The following is a 22,535-nucleotide window of genomic DNA, read 5'->3' as shown; positions in this document are numbered from 1 at the left end:
GGGTTAATGGACGAGGAAAAGGGTTAAGAGCAGGGAATGCGGGATTCTATAAGATTGATGGGGGAAATGGGGCGGAGGGGAATTCCCCTGTGTATGCACGATAACCCCGTAGTTTCCCTGAATTAACATCCGATTCGAAAGTATGCATTTGAACATCAGAATGTGGCTCATTCACGGTACACTACACTTAGCAAATCGCTTTGGCAGGTATTCTTTTCAAGGAAAGTTAACTACGTTGGAATAAGAATAAGAAATGTAAATGGAATAGTTCGCTTAAATCTTAAGTAATGGTTATTTTAATTAAGGGTCTTATATTTATATTCTGAAATTTTTAAATACGTTGATAGATAAGACATGATATGATATTTTATTTTGAAGTTTAAGAAGAATTTTACTGTAGGGGCTTAGTGGCATAAACCATGCAGTTCCAATTTAACAGACTTATTTTAAATAAAAAAAGATTTTCTAGGACTTGATTTTGATATCCACTTCTAATAGCTTTCCTCATATCTTTAAGGACTTGAAATTTCAAAAGCTCCGCTTTCGATTCCTGCTGGCAGCTTCTGCAACGGTCGCCACTAACAACGCGGCAAATGAAGGCAATATCTCAAATGGAACCACATAAACGAAATAATAAATACCAAATGATTTCATAATGAATGTCGGGATGGGCGGGAAGGCATTCGCCCCGCCTAGAAACCCACGCACCACCCACCGTCTTCCTCCCATCCTGTACTGTACTGTCCTATCCTGTCGTGTCCTTGCCGTCATCCCGGTTGGCATTTCTTTTATTACTGAAATTGCGAAGGAGAAATAAAAAAAATTCTTAATTTCGTTTCGTTTCATCAGCAGCAGCGACAAGATTTACAACATACTGCGAGCATAAAATAAAAATCTTATTTTTGTTCAAATGCGTCGGAGGGTGGACGAGCGGCGAGCGAAATAAATAAATAAAATAAAAAACCAACGGAATAGAATGAATAAAAATACTCGAACGTACCAAAGCCATCCACCCATTGTCTGCCGGGGATTGTGGGGCGTTGACAACCTTAATAGTTATAGAGGGGGTGGCAAGTGGATCGGGGTTCGGGATACGGTATACGGGGTTTTGGGGTTTTGGGGTTCTCCATTCGGGGAGCCACGCAATTGGAACGCATACCGAATGCAATAAAACGCACATGTGGGGCTCCCTCCTGCTGCCGTCTCATAATTTCTGTGTGGTTGGCAAATAAATTTGATTTTGAGCGAATTGTCTGGGATTGAAACGCACCCACAGTCCTTACTGACTGCAAATTCAGCTACATATGGGATTTACTATACCATGAAAAAGTGAAAACAGCTGTGATGAATAGCATACAACTTAACTTAAAACACCTAGTTCAAAATGTGGTTAATAACACTGGATTTCTAGATTCTACAAGGTTTTTTTATAACAAATATTTTTCTTATAAAATATATTTTTTTTAAAGTTGTTTTTTCTACAAAAAAGAAAATTTATAGAATGCTTAATTCAGTTTTTTAAAATGAAGAACCTATAATTTTTAAATTTTTGTATGATTGTAACTTCATTTATACTCATGGAAAAAAGGGAAACTTACAACACTGTAAATCGCTCTGAGTTGCTCGTTTTGAAGCATTCTTTCAACTTTTCTCTTATTTCTGATATTATTTCGGTCTGGCCATTTCGTTGACCTTTTCCATTGTAAAACTCTGGGACAAAACAAAATTCCCTAAGTCTTTAACAAAAGAAACTGAAATCGTTTTGACGTAGTAATAAATTATAAAGCAACATTTTTGCAGCTCGGAAAAATTACATGAAAGATGTAGAGTTCATTAAAAGGTCTTTTGCCTCTTTAATAATTACATATAATTTATTTTTTTTTGGTTTAAAACAAGTTAAAAGATAAATACTATAATAAGAGGATATGGAAATTGTAATTTAAATTTGTATAATGGAACCAGGCTAGAAATAGCTTTTTTAATATAAAGGTTGTTAGGTTTGTTTTCCCCTAACTACCACTTACATTTGACCTTAAGTTTTTGAATTACTTCTGAGATATCCGACACATGTCTAGCTTCTTGAGCCGAAGTAGGCCCAACGCCCACCTGCCATCGTTGCCATCGCGATTTCATTTGGCAGATATTTAACACATCGCCTCAACACGCCCGGAAAAGCGACAGATATGAAAACCGAGTCGGACGGGGTCAGAGGTCAGGAGAAAGCCGAAGTGGGGCAAATTGTGCGACGCCAAAGAGACAGGAGGAAAATAATTCAATGCAAAGGAAACAACACAACACAAGCACGCGCTGATGAATGGAAAGGGAATGGAATTGGCAATGGGAGTGGGCCCCAGGACTCAGGATTCAGGACTCAGGAGTCAGGATTCAGTATTCGGAATTCGGGGGCGTGGAATCGGAAAGGCAAAGGACAAACATGCCATGGGCAAAGGACAAAAGTCAGCCCTCTGAGGTGTTGCCAACAGGAAAAGCTTCAATCAGCAGAAAAAAATAAATATATATATATATATATATAGGGAGCAAAAAGAGGAAGGGCGAAAATGCGAAGGCAACCAACTACACATTTAGTGTTTATTTCGTATTTATTGAGAGCAGCGGTTGGGGTCGCTCGGAATCCGAAAATGAAATCAGCAGAAATAAATGTCCTTGCGGCACAGCATAATATAACCATCCCAGTTCCAGTTCCGAGCCCCAGCCATATACACAATATATAAATTGTTTCCAAATCATTGGATACTCAGCCACAGAAATACGAAAATGAAATTAGTCCATTGTGTGGGCAAATGTCCCTAAGAAGTCGAATCTTAGTTACTCTTAGAAAAGAAGATTTGTAAGAGACCTTGCCCACGCACATAGGAATGATTGCCTTTTGTAAGATGGATAGTATTAAATTATTTTTAGCTTTTTAATAAAAGTGGAATACCTAATTAAAGTTAAATATTCAAATAAATTCTGATATAAATGGTTTGAGGAAAGCAATATTACTATTTCGAATAAGCCACATTAAGGTCCAGAATCATATAAAACTGATCACAATGATGATGGGATGGCAAAACGGCTGACAACGAGCAAGTTGTTCAATGAGTGTTGACTTGAATGGCTGAATGTCTGAATGAATAAAGATGCGAAATGGGAGGGAAATGGGAAAATCTGCCAGGGACATTAAAATTAAAGTCGAATGGCCTTTGGCCATTTCGCCTGCCGGCCACAATTGATGTGTGAGGCTTTAATGGAAACCACATTTTCGGCAATAACAAATCGTAGCCCCTCAAGCATAACCCGCACCAGCTTACAAATGGTTTCCCCAACTTCCTGCAAACAAAAGTCCCTCACATTGATGTACATTTGATCTATGACAGGACAGCTTTTGGGCAGGTCTGCGGATTTGACAAACCGCTACTTGATTTATATTTGATTTCAGTGGAGGTCATGCCACATTTGTATAAGACTGATTCGGTTTCCTTTTACCATTACTCAAATAAATAAAAGTCTACTTTTTATTTATTGAATATTTGGTTTCCTTTTGGGGAGTTAATTGAAGACGTGGAGAAAGAATGGTACTTTTAGCAGTTAAAACTTCAATAAGGTTCTCCTAACTTGGTATTGAATACGGATTTTAAATACTTTATGGTAAAAATACTTTCAGCTATGGAGAAAGAATGATACTTTAGCAGTTAAAACTTCAAAAAGGTTCTCCGAACTTGGTATAGAATGCGGATTTTAAATTCTATATCTTATAAAATACTTTCAGCTATGCATAAAATAAAGATGATCCTTAGACTTATCCCTCCTCCCGAACATTACTTTCCAAATACATATTTATTTGTGTTTGCCAGCCATTTGCGCAAAGTGTTTGCACTTAATAAACCCATTTCGCTAAGCACTTTGTCAGTTGGTCGATGGAAAGTGGGCGGGTCCTTGGAGGGGGCGGAACTGCTTCCGCTTTTGGGTCTTAAGACCACCCACACACCCATTCCTCACGCGTTCACTGTTATTTCAGCATTAAAAGTTCATTGAATGGCTGAGGAAGTGAAAACAATTATCTGCAGGAAGGTGAACCATAAATCCTCCGAATCCGTAAGTAAATTGCAAATTTTCGTTTATTACTTTCGATGTCTGGGGCTCAAGGGATTTGCGGTTGAATCGGATCGATACTTTGTGTTATCTATTTATTATGCAAACACACTCGGAATCGAAGAGAGTTGGCAAAAATGTCACACGTGCGTACACAAAACGTATTATTTGCCTGCGAATGAAATGTAAATTGAAACGCATACCTTTTTACATATCAACACCTTTTGGCAGAAATTGGTTTTTATTTCATCCCCACCGTATTGGTTTTATTGCTCTTTGATGGAATGGAGATGGTTCGCTTCAATTAACACGGAACCAAAATGACTAAAGTGTAAAAGATGTTCGTATATAGTCTTGAAAACGCCATGAATCAATACAATTCCTTAATATTATATGTTTTATCTTTTATTTGGTGTAGATAATTATTTTTATTTCATTAAAATGCATAACATGAAAAGTAAATCTTAAGTTTTCTAATTCCTTTATTTCTTCTCTTCTGAAGTTAGGAAAATTTTAAGTTAAAATATGTTATATATATTTTTTGTTTACTTGTGAAAAAGAGCGGTTCTATAATTGAATCACCTTAAAGTTTGGTGTACAAATAGATGGCCACGATGAGGCCGTATAGGGCCAGCACCTCGGCGAAGATCAGGATCAGGATCATGCCCACGAAGAGGCGCGGCTGTTCGGCGGTTCCCCGGACTCCGGCGTCCCCTGCGATTCCGATGGCTATTCCGGCTGTAAGTCCAGGCAATCCTACGGATAAACCGGCTCCCAGATGCGCATAGCTCGTTTGCACCGTGTACTCATCGCCGATCGATCCGGCTATCAGGACCGCAACCACTAAGCCGTAGATCGCAATGATCCCGGCCATTACCACTGGTATAATGGACTTCATGATCATTTCGGGTCGATTCACTGCCATACTGGCAATCCCAATACCGGAAACTGCTGTTCCGTAAGAAGCTCCAAGAGTTGTGAATATAATCGCGATTGCAGCCCCCAAACATCCCAAGAATATTGCGTAGGGTGCTTCTTCCTCTGATGCAGCCGTAACCATCTTGCCTTATTCGAATTCAAGTTCTCTAACAATAATCGATTTCTAGGAAGGATTGAAGGAAATGCCAACGCTTTCTTTGACTAAAACCTCTTCTTTAAAGAGATAATTCAAAAAACAAGAAAAAAAATGATTGAAGGTTTTCCTCTAACTCCTGGATTTCTTATTTTCTTCAAGGAATACCACCTCTTATAAAATTTTTAAAAAGTATTTAATAATACCTTGTCCAGTATAAGTTCGATGTAAATGTAAAAAATACTTTTGATTCCTCTACTTAAATTGAAAAATTGAAAATGAAAGTAACAAACCATGTTATCCAGCAGTTAAATTCCTATGCTTAATGTGTAACGAATAATACTATTCTTACGGCTTTAACGATCATACTTAAACTTGTTTGCGATATACAAAATTCCTTATACCTTGATTAAAACGAAAAAAGTGATTTAATATCTACAAATATCGTTTGAGGGGCCAGTTCTTTGAGTTTCGGCTTACTGGCAGATAAAGTTCCTGTTAAGGAAATTTTATTTTCTTAAGCGCCATGTTAACTCTCTAAGGTTACTAAGAAGAAATTCTGTGAGTAACAACATCATGTCAAAGCTTTGATCGGATAAATTAAGGAAGAATACCGATTGGCGCTAACGACAAGTTTGAATGGACTCGAGAAACAGGAAGCTCACAACTTTTTAGCTTTTTTTTTGAAAATTACGAATCCTCCTCTTAGATTGTTTTGTTGAACCTAAGTTTCTTTTACAACGAACTTTTTTAAAACAGGGATTCTACATTTATGCACGTTTTTTTGCCTACGATGGGTTACTGGAAATTTATAACCTCGAAGGACCGCAAAAAGCGTTCTTGGTATTGAAAATCGAAGCTGCGGTTGCTTATTCACTTTGAGTGGTTTTCCCCATTGGCTTTCAGCGCTTTTTCCGTTACCCTCCACTTGTTTCAATTAAACAAATTGGAAAATATGAGCCCGCCTCGACTATCGAGCTCAAAAAGGCGACACTTTGGAAAGTCCCCACCTCAGCAATGCTGTTTCGTTTCCTTAAAATGGAAATTTGTTGCCACCGCCGAGGGGAAAGGACGGAATTGTTTGCGGTGCTGGGGCCTCAAGTGCCCCCCTTTTCGCCATGGCGTTTTTATTTGTGGCCCCAGCTCGGCTGCTTTGCATTTTGAATACATATTCCGCATATTCCTCGGGGGAGCTTGTAACTTTGTCAGTGGCTTTGCCTTCGTGTGATGTGATTGTTAAGTTGGCACAGATTTGTCACAGGCGGCTTTTGTGAGTCGCGAGTGGGGAAGATTAGATTCTTGATTGCTCCTTGGAAAGAGCACAGGTATGTTGCAGTCGGGATATTTTCAGAAGTTCTATTAACTATTTATGGCTTTGCCTAATTGTATGCATCACTACTTATATCCACACAGTCTCAACTAATTAATTTTTAAACCGGTTTTATTTGTTAGTAATAAAGCGACGGATGTTTTCGAAAGCCCCTTTGGGAAAAGTATTATGTTGGCTTTAAGTCAAAAATTCAATTTGAATTTGATTTATTTCTTTAATCAGAAAAACTCTATTCAAGTTTGATTTATTTCTTTAACCAAAACAGGCGGTTTTTGTCAGGGACTGTAGTTAATGATTTATGTTCTGTTTTTTTAATCAAAAAACACCCGCTTAGGATCGACATACGCGGAAAGGGGAAATATAATATATAATATAAAACATACTTTTTATACCCTTGCAGAGGGTATTATGATTTCAGTCTGAAGTTTACAACGCAGTGAAGGATACGTTTCCGACCCCATAAAGTATATATATTCTTGATCAGCATGACTAGACGAGTCGATCTAGCCGTGTCCGTCTTTCCGTCTGTCCGTCCGTTTCTACGCAAACTAGTCTCTCAGTTTTAAAGCTATCGGGCTGAAACTTTCCCAAAAGTCCTCTTTCTTTAGCAGGTAGTATAGAAGTCGGAACAAGCCGGATCGGACAACTATATCTTATCGCTCCCATAAGAAAAGATGGGAAAATAATATGAAACAAATTATAGCTTCGGTGTTTTTGCCATATTATCTTATACTATTGGGAATATAATTTTTTGTATTTTTAAGAATTTTAAATTAAATTTAATAATTATAACTGCAAGGGTATTCAAACTTCGGCTTGCCGAAGTTAACTTCTTTTGTTGTTTTAAGCAAACATTTCTTATTTGGGGTCCCTGCCCAATTTTAAATAGTACCATCGAAAACCACTTATTTTTATCTTTTCTCGGTTTGTCCCACAATGATTTTTAGTTAAGAATAGTATAATATGCTATGTGTAATATGTAATAGATTCTACTTTATTTTTCGTAAACCATTTTTTAGCAATGCTGGCTTAAAAATTTATTGTTTTTAATTTGTGATTTAAGCCGACATTACTTGGTGTACAGGTAAATGGCGACGATGAGGCCATAGAGACCCAGGACCTCGGCGAAGATCAGGATCAGGATCATGCCCACGAAGAGGCGTGGCTGCTGGGCGGTGCCCCGCACTCCGGCGTCTCCGACGATGCCTATGGCAAAGCCCGCCGCCAGTCCGGCGAATCCCACGGACAGTCCGGCGGCCAGGTGGATGTAGCCCTTGCGAATGGTATAGTTGTCCGACAGCGATCCGGCAATCAGGACCGAGACCACCAGTCCGTAGATGGCTATAATGCCGGCCATCACCACCGGAATGATCGACTTCATGATCAGTTCGGGTCGCATCACGGCCATGGCTGCGATTCCAGTGCCAGACTTGGCCGTTCCGTAGGCCGCTCCCAGGGCCGAAAAGATGATGGCCGATGCCGCACCCATGGATCCGAAGAAGAACGAGTACGCCGGCCTATCCTTTTCAGCAATTTCCTCTGGCATTTTGAATACGATTCTGAAAAGCTGAATGGGGTAAGTGTGAAGTGCAGGGAAGTCTCCAACTAACTTACTGATTCCAATTTCTAAATCTTCGATTCTTTGTAATTCGCCTGCTCGACGAATTTTCTACTCGACTGGTTAGGGTTATATACTTTTGGACCTGTACAGACCTACTGCAAATTCCCCGCCAACTTAAATTCGTTTTAGGGTTCGAAAGTAAGGAACTATAAGTTACATAATATAGAGTGGGATGGGACTTAAATGATAAAGTAATATTTATTTTCATATTTTCATCAATAAAAGTATAAAAATAAAGTGATTTTTAAAATGTTTGTCTAAAAGGACATGAAACATGATATAAAAAAGTGTTTTTTTAAATTTGTTTTCTAATAGGATACATTTAAGAGGACATGAGTCGTAATATATTTTGAGAAAGGTATTGACCATGGACATATTTAAATTTTAGTAATACACCAATTTTTTAAAAAACTTTTGTTTTCCATTTGTATAATAACAAATTTATTAGTGTTATTTTAAATTGTTTTAAAACAAGTTGGGTTATTAAGTTCTCCCTTTTGCAGTAACAAAACGGAGTCACTCTTTTTTGACTTTATTTTTTTAACATTTCATATTTATATGCAATCCCATGTTTAAATTGATAGACTTGGTAAAATAATTAAACCTTTAGGAAGCTTAAATAATATTTTATATACATACAAAATGGTATTCAATTTTTATGCTAAGCTTATAACTCAGTGTAATACAACCTATATTCTTAAAAAATTATTTAAAGAAGAAATTGTTCTTGATATTTAGATCTAAAAAGATAGCTGTGAGAAGAACCATGATATTTCGACTATTCCATTATAAATTCCGTGGCTTAATTTCATCCAGCAGATAAAAGTGCGAAAGGTTTCCATTAAAGATTTATGCTGCGTTGAGGGACTTAGCGTCGAAATCCTTTCTTCTTTTCAATCCGAACTCCTTTTGGGTCGCCGTATCCGTGTATCCGAGTATCCGAGTATCTGTGTATCCATTGTTGCCACTGCCGCTGCGCTTGGTTAGTTATTGTTTGGCCCGCTTTCTGCAACTATAAATCGTTTATGTATTTTGTTGAGTGCGAGAATTTATCGCTGGAGCTGAATATGAGAAAGGAATCACATAAATACAAATAAATCAAAAGCATTTCGAATGCCAATGGCAATGGCAATACAAACAATCTTTTCCTCCGGCTTCGAAGAATGGAAAATTGAGAAATATAAATGGGCTGGCTTAGTTGTGTGTGTGTGTGTGTAGTGGCTATAGGCAGGCTAGACTGTGCTGTGCGAAAATTGATGTCTTGCCTCATAAAAATAAGGCATCAGAAGAATCGCCCGAATGTGTTTTTGTTGAAAGCAACATTGTAAATTTTATGACTTTTTTATGCGCTGAAATCTATAAATTATGTAAACTGACACTGACAGCTGTCAACCGAAGGCTCAGCGACAGCTCCAGTCGCACTCACAGGCCCATCCGGAGTCCATTTCCAGTCGTCAGTGCTGCCGGGGATCTTTTAGTTTACCATATTTCAGTTTAGAAAAACATTTCATATATTAAACAAAAGGTTTTTTAAAGATGTTTGCTTTGATAGTTTACCCGGAATTTAATAAAAAGAACTATTGGGATAATAGCGGAAAAAAAAGGCAATCGTATTCCAAAACATTTATATTTTGTAACACAATCAACTTATAAGTCAGGCTTAAGTATACAAATTATTTAAAGGTAAATCCTATAAAATAAAAAAACTTATTTTCATAACAACACAAAAATTTTAAATTGAAAAGCCACTTTTTATAGACGCCTTTAAAGTCTAGATTTATCTCGAAAACTGCCGATTTGGCAGCACTTTCACTTTGCCGGCAAGCGGAACGGTTGCAAGTGACACATGTGTCAAATGGTCGATGGGGAAGCGCGACAAAATGTGCTATTCCCACTGGCTGTTCTCTGGCTCCTTTGATAGGGAATGCCGCACCACTCTACACTCGACACCACCCCATCGCCCAGTTCCCGACCCACCCCATCACATTCTGGCCAGAGCGAAGTGATGACTCCAGATGATTAAATGATTGCGAGCGGCAGTAAAAAAATGTATGTTTCGAATTATTGCTAATATATATTTTCTGTTTTTTTTATGCCCTATTTGATTTTCTTCAGGGGTTCCTGACAAAGCCAGCTCTTTTTATATCCTTGATTTATTCTCTCCTTCATGCCAATGGCAAGTTTTAGGGCTATTCTGATTTGTGTGAATCATCCGTTTTGTTTGGTAAGCTGGTAAACCCGAAAGTAAAGTATCAGTATAGTAACAGAGGGGAATGAAACATTCATCCACTACACTAGTTTTAATAAAATAATAACAACCATGAAGTATACTTGATATATAATCCCTTAAGTTAACCGTCAGTCAAGTTAACCCTTCTTTTATCCGCTTTTCCGACTTTTTGCTCACTGTGGCAAAGTAATCAGGAAGTTCCTGCCAATGTGCAATAAATGAGGGGCCGTGGGTTTTCCCGGGAAAGCTGGCGGCACTAACATAACTAACGAAAGAAATTAACCGAAAATAAATTAACCGGAATCCCCCGACCCCAAGGGGGGCTAAAAGGGTTTCTCAATTCCGATTCCACTGGGCCCGGGGTGTCAACCGCTCCGCTCCGGTTGCTGTTTCTTCCGCTGCGATGGGTATGGATATGGATAGGGATACGGATAGGGATAGGGATACGGAGACGACTGGCAACAGACCGACTGTGTGTGACTTTCGGAATCCCAAATGGGTTTTCAACATGCAATTTTTATTATTGACTGTTGGCTGTCGGTTGTCGTGCTAGCGCGCTGCTTTTCAATGTTTTCCGACCGGCGAATCGTGAAAATGTCATTACTGTCAATCAAGTCGGCCAAGGGTTTTTCCCGAAACCAGGAACCTTAAAGCCTTTCAATCCAACCAAGTGACAAATTGAAAAGTCCATTTAAAATCAATGCCATTTCGTCATGGTGCAGCAATTTCAGCTTTCATTTGTATAAATATATTTATCGGCAAAGCAATTCTAAAAATGTATAAAAACCCTTCACGTTTAATTCCTTGAAATTTATACATAAAATTTGGATACACAGAGAAAAATGTTCAAGCTCATTGCTCTTGAATTGAGAACATTCGTTCTTAAAAACCGTACATTATGGTAGAAATGTTCTCATTGTTAGAACGAAATGATGAGAAGAGATAAGATAAATTTAGTTAACTTAACAACTTTTTAATAAGTATATACTAATGACTGTTTAATGTCGTATGAATAGTTTATTTATTGAGATATTCAATGTAAATACCGCCAATTGAACTTGTTTTAAGCACAGTGAAAGCATTTTTAACTTAAAAAATTTCGTTGAATTTTCAAGAACAAGAACGCCAGAACTCTCGCTGTGTATGCACTATATTATATGACAAAAGTTCTATTGTATATTGGAAATCAATATTATCCGTACACTCGTATGAAAATTCTTCTCAGTCAAACTTAAATTATACTATCTTGGGCAACGGGCTATAGTTAGAACAGTTTAAATTAGAAATTCCCGAGCTTAACCGGGAGCTGCAACGAGTTTCTAACACTTATAATATCAATCTCTTGGATAAATATTTCCAAATACAATGGCGTGTGATTTTGAGGACTTATTCTATGCATAATGTTTCGGGACTGACGGGGTTTATTGACTTGCGTGATGTGCGTCAGTTCCGATATGCTGACAAGGAAGGGGAAAGGAACACACCAGCAGGGGAACCAGGATGGAGAATTGAAAATGCCGGAGGAGTGATTGCCAACATGCATCGCCGACATTGGCGTGCCAAATGTAACGATTTAGGCATTAGGCAGAGCTTGTTGAATTCCGGAGCCGCTTTTAACTGCTCGACTGGGCGGACGGACAGTGGCTGATATATCTTTTATTATGTAGTTCTGTGTCATCGTAAAAATCGCCGGCTATTACTTGATTGTCCTTCATGAGAGCCATAAAGCCGTTGGCGGCCTTTGGCCCATTGTAAAATGATTTACTCGCCTGCGCCCCGTTCATTTGTGGCAGGCAATCGCTTGGAGCTTGTTCCATTCCCTGGTCACTCATTTTTTATGGTTCGTCTTTTTTACGGTCTTTCACAGTTTAACGACGCATCACTGACATACTAACCGGAGTCGAAATTAGAACTTGGTCTGATGAAATCTATTCATTTTTTTGTATTTGTTCTCTTTGTCCTTTAAGAAGGCATGCACGTATAGTATGGATTTTAACAGCCTATGCCAGGCTCTCTCGATGCCATCGACTATCAGATACCCGTTACTTAGCTAAGATGGGTGCCAGGGAGATTGAGATATACAAGTAGCAAAGCGTCTGTTCCCAAGATTGCAAACTTTATATGCCTATAACTTTTTAAAGAAGGGTCCGAATGAAACAATTTTTGGCATGTAGATTGGTATTAATATTCACAACAAAACCTCACTTAAATTTTTCGAAAATTGGTTCTAGTAAAATATGGGTTCTAGTCGCTTGTGGGCGTTCGAGGATGAAAACATTGACATTGAAAATATTGACAGACCCTTCAAGGATCGCATAGCTTATCCTTTATCGGATAAAAAGAAAATCCATTATAGAGAAAATATATGCTAGTTTGATCTTAGTAATTGTGTTTCGTCGTGGTATTTGAATGGACGGCGTGCTTATACATCGTTGATATTCCCTAATTTCCCGGAACAAATATAATACGCTCATATGGAGGTCATCAAAAGAAATGGGTATGGGTATATCACCGAAAGACCCCGCGTAAGTACTATTCTATGCCCCATGTCTTCTATTTACCTAATTTACTTATAGGGCTGAAAATGGAACCGCCCGGCAATGTGCGTGGGAAGTATACAAAAAACGTTGTAGTAAATACAACTTGGTCTGAATTTAAATTCGTGCCCACAACCACAACAAAGGCAAAAGCATGCGGAAAGAATTCATATATATTTGCTGAATTAATTAGTTTAGTTAGTTTAGTTTAGATTCCATAATATATTATAAAAATTTTGTTAATTGTAATTTTAGTTTTTGTTGACTGTTGGAACCAATATTGTGGAAGGGGAGGGTTAGTTTGTTCAGGGACTGTTATAATAAAAAGTAACGACTGATACTGAATCAGGGTCCGACTGGCAAACGGACTGACTGATGTTTTGGCCGTGGCGACGTATGAGGCCTCCCATATCAACATGACCTTATTAACAAGACCCCATTGTTATAGGCTTAAAGCTCTTCTCATTTCTTTCGGGTGGTATATTAAAATTGATTACTGCAGCTCAGCCCAACATAAAACAGATCCGAACAGAAGACCAAACACCAGACCGCACCCGAACCGAGCCAGCTAGAGTATGGCAGACCAATAACGTGACAGCAGCCCATTTACTGGCGACAAGTTGGCCATTTGGGTTATGTGGTGCGTAGGAAATTACTAGGTTGCCTTCACCACGAACGCGAAATTATTTTGGCTATCAAAAGGATACGGACCCATACATATGAAATGAATTCAGTTGTGTTCTACAACAAGTTGAAGTAGTCATGGATAGCCTTTTCTTTGAGAACTTTGATGTGATGAAACACATAAAGTATACGATATACCGAATAAATATGAAAGTTTCCATACAAATATTTTCTATAACCCTGCTTCTGCTGAATCACTTGTAATTTACAGTACATCTAGCAACATTGTCGGCATCTTGCAGCACCTACAAAAACAGACCGAGAACTAACTGAAAAAGTTGCGTAAACTTCAAGTGCAGGATAAGCAGGACCAAAGTAATACGAATGGCTGTGAGTACTCTGAGCCAACACAATTCAATTTAACTTTTTCATTCCTTTTGCCAGGCTCTGTTATTTTTTTTTATTTTTTTTTTTATATGGCTTGGTGAGCTTCAGGGGGTGTGTTGGGCGCCCTGTGTGCAAGTGTGATATGTGTATGTTATGCCAATTTCCACGGGAGTCAGAGTCCCTTTCAAAATTAAAATGTCCCTTATGCACGAGAGATTTCTGATGGAACGAACCGAAATGAAATGAAAGCTAACGGCCTGGAAGTCAAGCAACCTGCGAGAGACGACTACGCCAATGTTCGTATACCCGGAGGCGGGGATCCGGGTGCCAGTACGGGTATATGTACCCACCTATCCGCACATGACTGTGGCATACACGACTGTGTCCGCTAGTGTAGTAACCTCAGTGGTTACTATGGCCGACTGTCACGAGCCACACAGTCAACACCAAAAAAATTAATTAGCACCTAATGTGTATATTAGCCCGAATCATGCACCAAAGAAGTTGAGGATAAGCTTATAAGGTTGACCCGAATTTTTGAAAACGTTCTATAAGGAAATATTTTTGGAACAACAACTCTTGTAGCAAATACATAGACGAAAGGTTCCCAAAATCACAGTAGAAAACTTGAATATAGTAGGCGCTTTACTTAGCCCCAATCCTGATATAAGTCCTTTCAATCTTGTATCTCTGTATAAATTGCACGAAAATAATAGTTAATAATAAATAAATATATAAAATGGATATTATAATCTGGGCTGTGAACCAGTCCAAATCGGAGCGGCGTTTTATGTTGGAAGTAAGCCGGAAATGAACCAAAATAATTAGTTTTAAAAATCTGATCCGTTTGAAAAACAATTCCCTTTTTTCTTTGTTTTTTTTTTTAAAGCAACGAATAAGAAATTGTAAATATTATTTACTTTAAAAGCTGTCTTTTTGTAACCCCGGTTTGAGCCTGAGCACTGATTCAGCATATCGACGAACCGGTTTAAGGGCGGAACCTTATTCATCGTTTAGATTCGAGTCCCCGAACCGAACCTATGCCAAAATGACAGCCCTGCTAATAATACAAATGTCTTTTAAGCTATTTCTAAAAGACCCAACGACCTACTCGCTCGAATCGCACTATCCGAACCAAAAAGGAAACACAGACAACTTTATCCTTTCCGATAAATTTTCGGCGTAATGAGTCCAATGGTAATTGTAGGTGGACCATCACATGTCCAACATGAAAGCACGAGTACCCGGCTAACATCTTGAGCGAAAAGAATTGGGGAAAAGTGGAAGACGTCTCCGTCTCATTTCATTTGCAGGCAGGCGGGCCATAAATCTCCGTAAACTAGCGCCCAGTGGGTCGGTTGAGAGAGGTTCAAGAAGAGGCCACGGACATGAAATCACATTCGCAAAAAATAATTAATATTTATTACCCGAGAATGAAGTATTATCAAATTGCATAATTGCTGTGTTTCTCATTCGACACGACAGGCGGACAGAGGACCGGGCGGAGACCCCAGAAGGGAGCTCCCTTTTCCGCATCCGCTGCTGGCCTTCCTGGGCCAATTCCCCCGATCCTGGGCGGCCACCCGCACGACGCCCTCCAGAAATCCAAGAACAAGCCGAGGACCTGCCTGCAAAGTGGGTACGATATACTCCACACTGAACGAAATGATTGTGTATTGAATAAGGTATTTAAAAAATACTTTCTGTGTCGATGAGTTGAATTTACAGAAAGTGGACAGGAAAACTATCCCAATTAATATCATATTATATATACATATATATATATATATATTTTATTAAAACATGTCTCTGAATTCGGGATCCGATTTTTCTAATATATATAATTTATAAATTTAAAAGTGGTATACACAAAAAATAAAAAATAAATAAAGCATGCACAGAGAATATTCTGACGTTCTCATTTGTGTTGAAAATGTTATTAAAAATAGAACGACATGTTTAAGTTAAAAATGTTTTTATTTTGCTCGAACCAAGATGAGTTGGCGGTATTTAAGTACATTGTATGTACAAATAAACTATTAGTTCAGTCCTTAGTAAATACTTATCAAAAAGTCGTTTAATAAACTCAATTTAACTTTTCTCTTCTCACCATTTCGTTCTTATGTTGATACCAAAATATACTTACACGGTTTTTAAGAACGAATTCAAGAACAATGTTCTCAATTCAAGAACAATGTTCTCAATTCAAGAACAATGTTCTTGGATATTTTCTCTGTGTGATAATATACATTAAGCAATTTAAAAAATACACATATTTTCCTATACAGAGAGATTATATAATTTTCTAACTAACAAGATTTATGTCCAGGAGTAAGCATGCAATCGAAATAACCCTAACTTATGGGATATCCTTATTTTATGTTTGCCCACAACTATAAGATTTTTCTCCCAGTGGTCGAATACGTCTTGGACTTGGTCTGCGTTTTTGGTCTTACTGGTGGAGCCGGCTACTTGCGCGCAAATTGCTACTCTCGTCCACTGTTCGGTCCGAAAAACTTTTTGATATATGAATTAAGTTTCCTTCGGGTCTTTGTGTGCGTTTGTTTGGGTGAGTTTGCAACGGCTGTGCGGCGTTGAGACATTTTGGATTTACGTTGTAATTACAGGATTTTGGATTTCTCCGTTGGCCAGAGTCAACTGGCGGCCCCCGGGTCGCTTGAAGGTTATTTATTATGACATGTTATTTAGGTTTCATTTCAAAAACTTGATTGGACACTTTAGACTGCCGTTGCAGCGGAAACATTGCGTGCCCATGTGTTGTTCGCCAAAAGGAAAGCACGGCAGCGGACCGAGGAAACCGCAGGAATATGGTAAGAACGATATCAGAAATCGGTGGAGGTGGAGGTGGATACTTCGTGTGCCCTGGGTGTGAAGTTTGAAGCGGCCAGAATACACGCGATTCGCCACGGGGTCAACGGTTAACTTCGGACTCGCCCGGATACATTTTGTAAGAATGTCTTGTAATCCTGGCTAACCCCTTTTATTCATATCCTAAAGAACAAATATTTATATTTGTATTATTTCAGAACACCAGTATACAAATCCAAAGACAAGAGAGCCAGCTGAGTACCTCTGACGTCCGAGAGTTCCCTCCAAGTAGAACCATGACAAGACCTGTACAAAAAATCACGATGATGTGCATGATTTACGGTCTTTGGTCAGACAATGTGAGAAAAGAAAAGCAAAGTCCAAACGTGAATTCATTTAAATAATTAAATCATGATTCCATGACCTTAAGAGCTGGCGAGTTAATAGCTCTCAAATTATACCAACTTGTATGACGGACAGGAAAATAGGAATCTGAAGAAGAGCAATAATTAAAACGAACGAAATTAATTTGTTCCACTTCAGCCACCCGCCTAACAATGATAAGACGTTTCTGCCCGACATCGATTGTCGGCCATGTCTGGCCAGGTTGTCTAGGCCATGGCCCAAACCCGAAAATACTGCCTAGCCAAACCTCACGATACAACGCACCTACGCAGAGAATCCAGTGGTTCCCCAAACAAATGGAAATCACACACACTTCCATCATACGGTTAGACAAAAACAAAGGCAATTCGTCTCACACTAAGAGAAGTTATATAACATTTTGGAGTAAAATGTCTTCAAAATAATAAACATGTACATTTAACAAAATAAAAGATTGAATTATATTGTAGGCCATAAATAAATTCTCTTCTATATTTATGTATTTACCAATTAAAAATTATAATAATCAATAATTTGGAAAGTCTTTCCAAACCTAGTATTATTTTACAATTTTAATTAGCTGATACTGAATTTCTTAAGTCTTCCTTTATATTTTCTTGAAGATCATTATTGTGTTTAATTTATTGCCATAAATGCCTGCATAAGTACTTTAACCCTTTTTGTTTTGTAATATTAATCCTAAATGTAGGTTTTACATTTTTTCGAGTGTAAATCTTACAAGTGAGTGATGCGGGTGGTAGGTAACAATGACTAACGAAAAAACCAAAGAATCCGGAAAAGCATTTTGACCCAGAGAGACAGGGGTGATTCGACTCACCTGCATCTTTAGGGAGATAGTGCAGTTCTAACACTTTCACCGCTTACCCCAATCAATGTCACCAGATAAGGTATTGACTACACACCTGTGTTGAGCCCTAATTAGCCCGATTCCATCTACTTAGCTGTCGTTTACATCAAAAAAAAATGAAAATAGGTCAAGAAAAACTGGAAAGGTGGTTAAGAACGATGTATATAATATGAAATATTTTATAGTTTACAATATTTGAATGTTTACTTTTATCTTAGCATTTTTTCAAACATATTACAAATCCATTCCTTTGGAAATAGATGATTTAGAATCCGCAAGTACTTTGATTCTTTTTGTTGACTTTTTTGACCAACAAAATCGGCAGCCCTTGTCTATTTCTGTCAGAATAAATGGTTTCTGCTTGACATCAGAGTATATTTTTTGATTGCTTGCCAAAAACAACATTTGAGAGTACCAGGATGAGCTCCAGCAAGAAGGTTGAGACTCGCCAAGAGAACGACACTTTGGGACCCATGGAGGTCCCCATGGATCGCTATTACGGCGCACAGACCATGCGATGCCTTCTCAACTTCCGGATCGGCGGGGAGGAGGAACGAATGCCGGTAACATTATTTTTAAAAAAATTAGTACAAGTTAAAGTACAGATCATAAAACTGCAATAGTTTGCATTATTTTATTAACACACGGATAAAAAAGCCAAGTAAATCCAATGATTCACTTTAAACATCTTAAAGCATACACAGAGAAAATTCTGACGTTCTCATCCGATTTAAAAATTTCTTAAAAATAGATCGACATTTTTAAGTTAAAAATGTTAATGTATTTAAGTACATTGTATGTACAAAAAACTATTAGTTCAGTCCTTAGTGTATACTTATAAAAAAGGTGTTAAACTAAATGTAACTTTTCTCATCTCACCATTTCGTTCTTATATTGATACTGAAATGTACTTACACGGTTTTTAAGAACGAATGTTCTCAATTCAAGAACAATGTTCTTAGATAGTTTTCTCTGTGTAGAAATATTTTATTTATATGATTTTAATATAAATTTCTAAATATAACAAACATTGGATTAAAATACTAATAAATGATTTCACATTCACTTTAAATATTTAAAAAAATACAAATATTTAATTTAACAATTCAAGTTAATATTAAGAAGCCTAACCATGATTTTGGTATGAAATTCTTTCTTAATGAATTTAAATAAATAAAGTAAATATGACTAGCAATTGAAATTCAAGTACGACATTTTGAGTTGCCTATTATTATATCTACCAGTTTATGTATTTATCAGTGTAGCTAAATTCATGATAAGCCCAAATAACTCTCTACCTGTTTACCGAGATCAGCGCCAGGTGGTCCAGGCCATGGGCATTCTGAAGAAGGCGGCCGCCGAAACCAACCAGGAATTCGGACTGGACCCCAAGCTGAGTACGGCGATATCGAATGCGGCCGACGATGTGATCTCCGGGAAGCTCTACGACGAGGGCCACTTCCCGCTGCCCATCTGGCAGACGGGATCCGGTACCCAGAGCAACATGAACACCAACGAGGTGATCGGGAACCGGGCCATCGAGCTGCTGGGCGGGCGGATCGGCTCCAAGGACCCGGTGCATCCCAACGACCATGTGAACAAGTCGCAGAGCTCCAACGACACCTTCCCCTCGGCCATTCACATTGCGGTGGCCACCGCCTTGACCAAGGATCTCCGGCCGGCGGTCACCGCGCTGCGGGACTCGCTGCAGGCCAAGTCCGTTGAGTGGAAGGACATCGTCAAGATCGGTCGCACCCACACCCAGGACGCAGTGCCGCTGACGCTGGGCCAGGAGTTCAGCGGCTATGCCCAGCAGCTGACCAACGGGCTGCAGCGCATCGAGGCGGTCCTGCCGCGGGTCTATCAACTGGCCTTGGGCGGTACCGCTGTGGGCACCGGACTGAACACGCGCCGGGGATTCGCCGAGAAGTGCGTCAAGCGGATCGGTCAGCTCAGCGGACTGCCCTTCGTGGTGGCCCCCAACTTTTTCGAGGCCCTGGCCAGCCGGGACGCTATGGTAGAGGTGCACGGGGCCCTGAACGTCCTGGCCGTCAGCCTGATGAAGGTCAGCAATGACATACGCTTCCTGGGATCCGGACCGCGCTGCGGACTGGGCGAACTCCTGCTGCCGGAGAACGAGCCGGGCAGCTCCATTATGCCCGGCAAGGTGAACCCCACCCAGTGCGAGGCCATGACCATGATCTGCGCCCAGGTGATGGGCAACCAAGTGGCCGTCACTGTCGGCGGCGCCAACGGCCACTTCGAGTTGAACGTCTTTAAGCCTCTGATCGCCTCCAATGTGCTGCGCTCCATCAAGCTGCTGGGTAAGTGTGTCCAGAATGGACAACAAACGTTTTGAAAACATAATTTTAAACAGTGAGGAAGGTAACTTCGGCAACTAGAGGTTTTCAACCCCTTGCAAAAAAATATCATGCCAGCAATAACATATAATCGTCCGATTATTGTATAATAAAATTAAAAATTTTTAAGTATTAAAAATGCTATATCCCGGAGTTAAAGAGAATAGCATCAAAAAGCTCAAAAAATGACCTAACCCTAAATTCGGAAGTCTGAAAAAAATGCTATAGACCTAAGTAGAAGGGATTGTAATAAAAAAAAAAGGAACTAAAAATTGTTATATGATTTCCCTGATTTTTATTAGGGTGCTATACGTTATAGTAGTCCGATCCGGTACGCTCCAGCTTATATACATCCTGTCATTATCTTTTACGCTGAGATACTGAGACGGACGGATAGACGGACGGCCAGATGATACTCACGATATTTAGAATATATGTATTTTATGGGGTCGGAATCGTCTGCTTTTCCTAAAACCAATTGCAAGCTTTTAAAAACCACCGTAGATTTTCCATAACTAGAAAGTACATAACATATCAGAGTTTCTTATTTCCAGCGGATGGGTGCACCAGCTTCAACTGCAACTGCGTCAAGGGCATTAAGGCCAACAAGGAGAAACTGGCCAAGATCGTGAACGAGTCGCTAATGCTGGTCACGGCCCTTAATCCGCACATTGGCTATGACAAGTCGGCTCAGATCGCCAAGGCGGCCCACAAGAATGGAACCACTCTAAAGGAGGAGGCCTTGAAAGCTGGCATATTGGAGAAGGACTTCAACGACTGGGTGCGCCCCGACAAAATGCTGGGTCCTTCCTAGGCTCCGTGTCAGAATTATTGTTCCCCTTTGCCACACAGTTCATAAATTCCTTGTTACAAAATGTGATCCCAGGCGTTCTATTAAAAATGTCAGGTGACCAGGGGCCTTGCGAAATTTACTCATTGTTCTTATCAAATTTAATTAATTAATTGCTTTAAATATATTCTAACCCTTTTATTATCAACGTTGCTTGTGAGCAACCTGATATTTTTCACAGCTTAAGCTAGTATCCTATATGTTAATAATATTTTTTCTTGGGTATCTGTTCTTGATCCCCTTGTAATTTCTTTTGTTTTAATACAAATTTACGTTGCTCAAAGACACTAACCCTAACCACAAGTGATTTGAAGTTTACAACTTTATTCTTTTCGACACAAAGTTATTATATGAATAACAAATAAAGATAAATATAACAAATTAATAGCAAAACAGGTAGACTTTTGGGGTCGAAAGTTCCCTTTTATGAGTAAAGTTTTTAAAATATATATACGTTTACTTTAATTTATTTTCTGTGCCTACAAGTCCCCCACGGCAGAAGGAAATGTAATATGTGTAAGACGCCTCTAATCAAGTTGCCTTATTATATGCCTTGAGTTTCCTAATTAGGGCTCGGGGTCATGTCAGCTTGAGGATAAGAAAATAAATACTTTAAAGGGTTTCTCGTCCCCGCCGGCTGAATGCGACAAAATATGTTGAAAAAAGGCAAGGTTAAACCCCTTACCTAATGGCTAGGGTCGCCTTTTCGTCAAGTGGAAAGGAAATCAAATTATTTTAATGATACACAAATTGATACTTTGAAACAAAATAACAAACGAAATGAAAATGGCTCGAAGCACTGGCGACTATTTTCTTATTTTAGGAAAATGGGTGTCGTGCCAATCGAAGGGGACATTGATATACTCGAGTTGACTGTGACCGACATTAGGTGAAAATGGGATTCTATACAATTGGCATTCCCTTTTCTCTTTTCCTACCCGTTATTTTTTTGCATTATTTCCCAATCCAGTCCGGAATGGGTAGGACAGAGTCTTCAATACCTGAAGCGAGTGCAATTGCTATTATTATGCTAATTTTTGCTTTCATTGCATGCGTGTGCTACCCCCTCTGAACTGCTTTCTCATTGTTTCTATTTTTTATAGTTTGAACGAGGGTCGTTCTCGCTCCCTACGCCAGTATTACGTTCTCGGTCCTGGCAATAATGAGAGACAATTGAAATGTCAATAGCATGCAATTGTCTGGAATAACATCCCAGGAAACCGCTGCCGTATCCGAACCCAGGTCATCGTTTTCTAGGGGTAGCGTATCGCACTGAGCGACAAAAGGGTCGTCGAGTTAGGAGCCCGAAATTACTTGACACTTTTCACATTGTTCATTCAGAATTGCTACG

At 39.1% G+C, this 22,535-nt stretch overlaps 4 protein-coding genes across 5 annotated transcripts in view; 1 reads left to right on the top strand and 3 right to left on the bottom strand.

Annotated features, from left to right (window-relative positions):
• Nucleotides 1-22,535, bottom strand: part of LOC108006355 (Salivary gland secretion 7) — a 161,196-nt gene that overhangs the window by 28,912 nt on the left and 109,749 nt on the right. The gene's annotated exons all lie outside the window — the stretch shown is intronic.
• On the bottom strand, nt 4,647-5,228 carry Vha16-2 (Vacuolar H[+] ATPase 16kD subunit 2). Its single transcript, XM_017084014.4, has one exon. The coding sequence runs from the start codon at nt 5,150-5,152 to the stop codon at nt 4,676-4,678; it is 477 nt and encodes a 158-aa protein (XP_016939503.3). The 5' UTR covers nt 5,153-5,228; the 3' UTR covers nt 4,647-4,675.
• Vha16-3 (Vacuolar H[+] ATPase 16kD subunit 3) lies at nt 7,471-8,073 on the bottom strand. Its single transcript, XM_017084022.4, has one exon. The coding sequence runs from the start codon at nt 8,038-8,040 to the stop codon at nt 7,564-7,566; it is 477 nt and encodes a 158-aa protein (XP_016939511.2). The 5' UTR covers nt 8,041-8,073; the 3' UTR covers nt 7,471-7,563.
• On the top strand, nt 18,318-21,238 carry Fum3 (Fumarase 3). The gene is made up of 3 exons (XM_036815485.3): nt 18,318-18,537; nt 19,290-20,298; nt 20,889-21,238. The coding sequence occupies exons 1-3, from the start codon at nt 18,394-18,396 to the stop codon at nt 21,146-21,148; spliced, it is 1,413 nt and encodes a 470-aa protein (XP_036671380.3). The 5' UTR covers nt 18,318-18,393; the 3' UTR covers nt 21,149-21,238.

Source organism: Drosophila suzukii, chromosome 3 (assembly GCF_043229965.1).
Source record: "Drosophila suzukii chromosome 3, CBGP_Dsuzu_IsoJpt1.0, whole genome shotgun sequence".
NCBI lineage: Eukaryota > Metazoa > Arthropoda > Insecta > Diptera > Drosophilidae > Drosophila > Drosophila suzukii.
Note: the sequence above shows the minus strand (reverse complement) of the source record. Positions and strands in the feature narration are given on the sequence as shown.